General features: G+C 64.1%; 1 protein-coding gene across 1 annotated transcript in view; it reads left to right on the top strand.

Moving 5' to 3' along the window:
• Positions 1–218: 218 nt before the first annotated feature.
• The window catches only part of CUL7 (cullin 7), a gene marked incomplete at both ends in the record, with an annotated part of 1,869 nt that continues 1,672 nt past the window's right edge, over positions 219–415 (top strand). The window contains one exon of the mRNA XM_010013902.1: positions 219–324. Coding sequence (XP_010012204.1) covers positions 219–324 — 106 coding nt within the window. The remainder of the gene's footprint in view (positions 325–415) is intronic.

The raw sequence follows: 415 nt of genomic DNA, 5'->3' as shown, positions 1-415 counted from the left end.
GGTGCAGCCCAGCACGTACGTAGGTGCTGATTGTGGTGTCCTGGGGTGCAGGGCCGTATGGGGATGGAGCAGCATGTTCCTGGGTGCTGGTGGAGTGTCCGAGGTGCCTGGGGAGTCTTGGCTCCCAGTCCGTGTGTCCCTGTGGGTTGTTGGCATTCCAGTGGGGCAGGGAAGCAGGGCTGTGTGCTGTTTCCTGAGTGTGCCCCCTCGTCACTCAGGATCCTGAACAAGATCCTGGATGGTTACCAGGAGGATGTGCTGCCCTGGCATGAGTGTGTGGAGCCCTGTGTGTCCTCCCTGAGCACCCACAGCAGCGACCGGGAGGTGAGGGGCCCCATGGCAGCGATGTGCTCGGTGCGCCGTGCTGGCTGAGCCACCGGCACCAGCCTGGGGTGTTGTGGCAAGTGGCGCAGGG

Source organism: Nestor notabilis, unplaced genomic scaffold, assembly GCF_000696875.1.
Source record: "Nestor notabilis isolate BGI_N333 unplaced genomic scaffold, ASM69687v1 scaffold19894, whole genome shotgun sequence".
Taxonomy (NCBI): Eukaryota; Metazoa; Chordata; class Aves; order Psittaciformes; family Psittacidae; genus Nestor; species Nestor notabilis.
The sequence above is the reverse complement of the archived record's forward strand: the minus strand, read 5'-3'. Positions and strand labels throughout refer to the sequence as shown.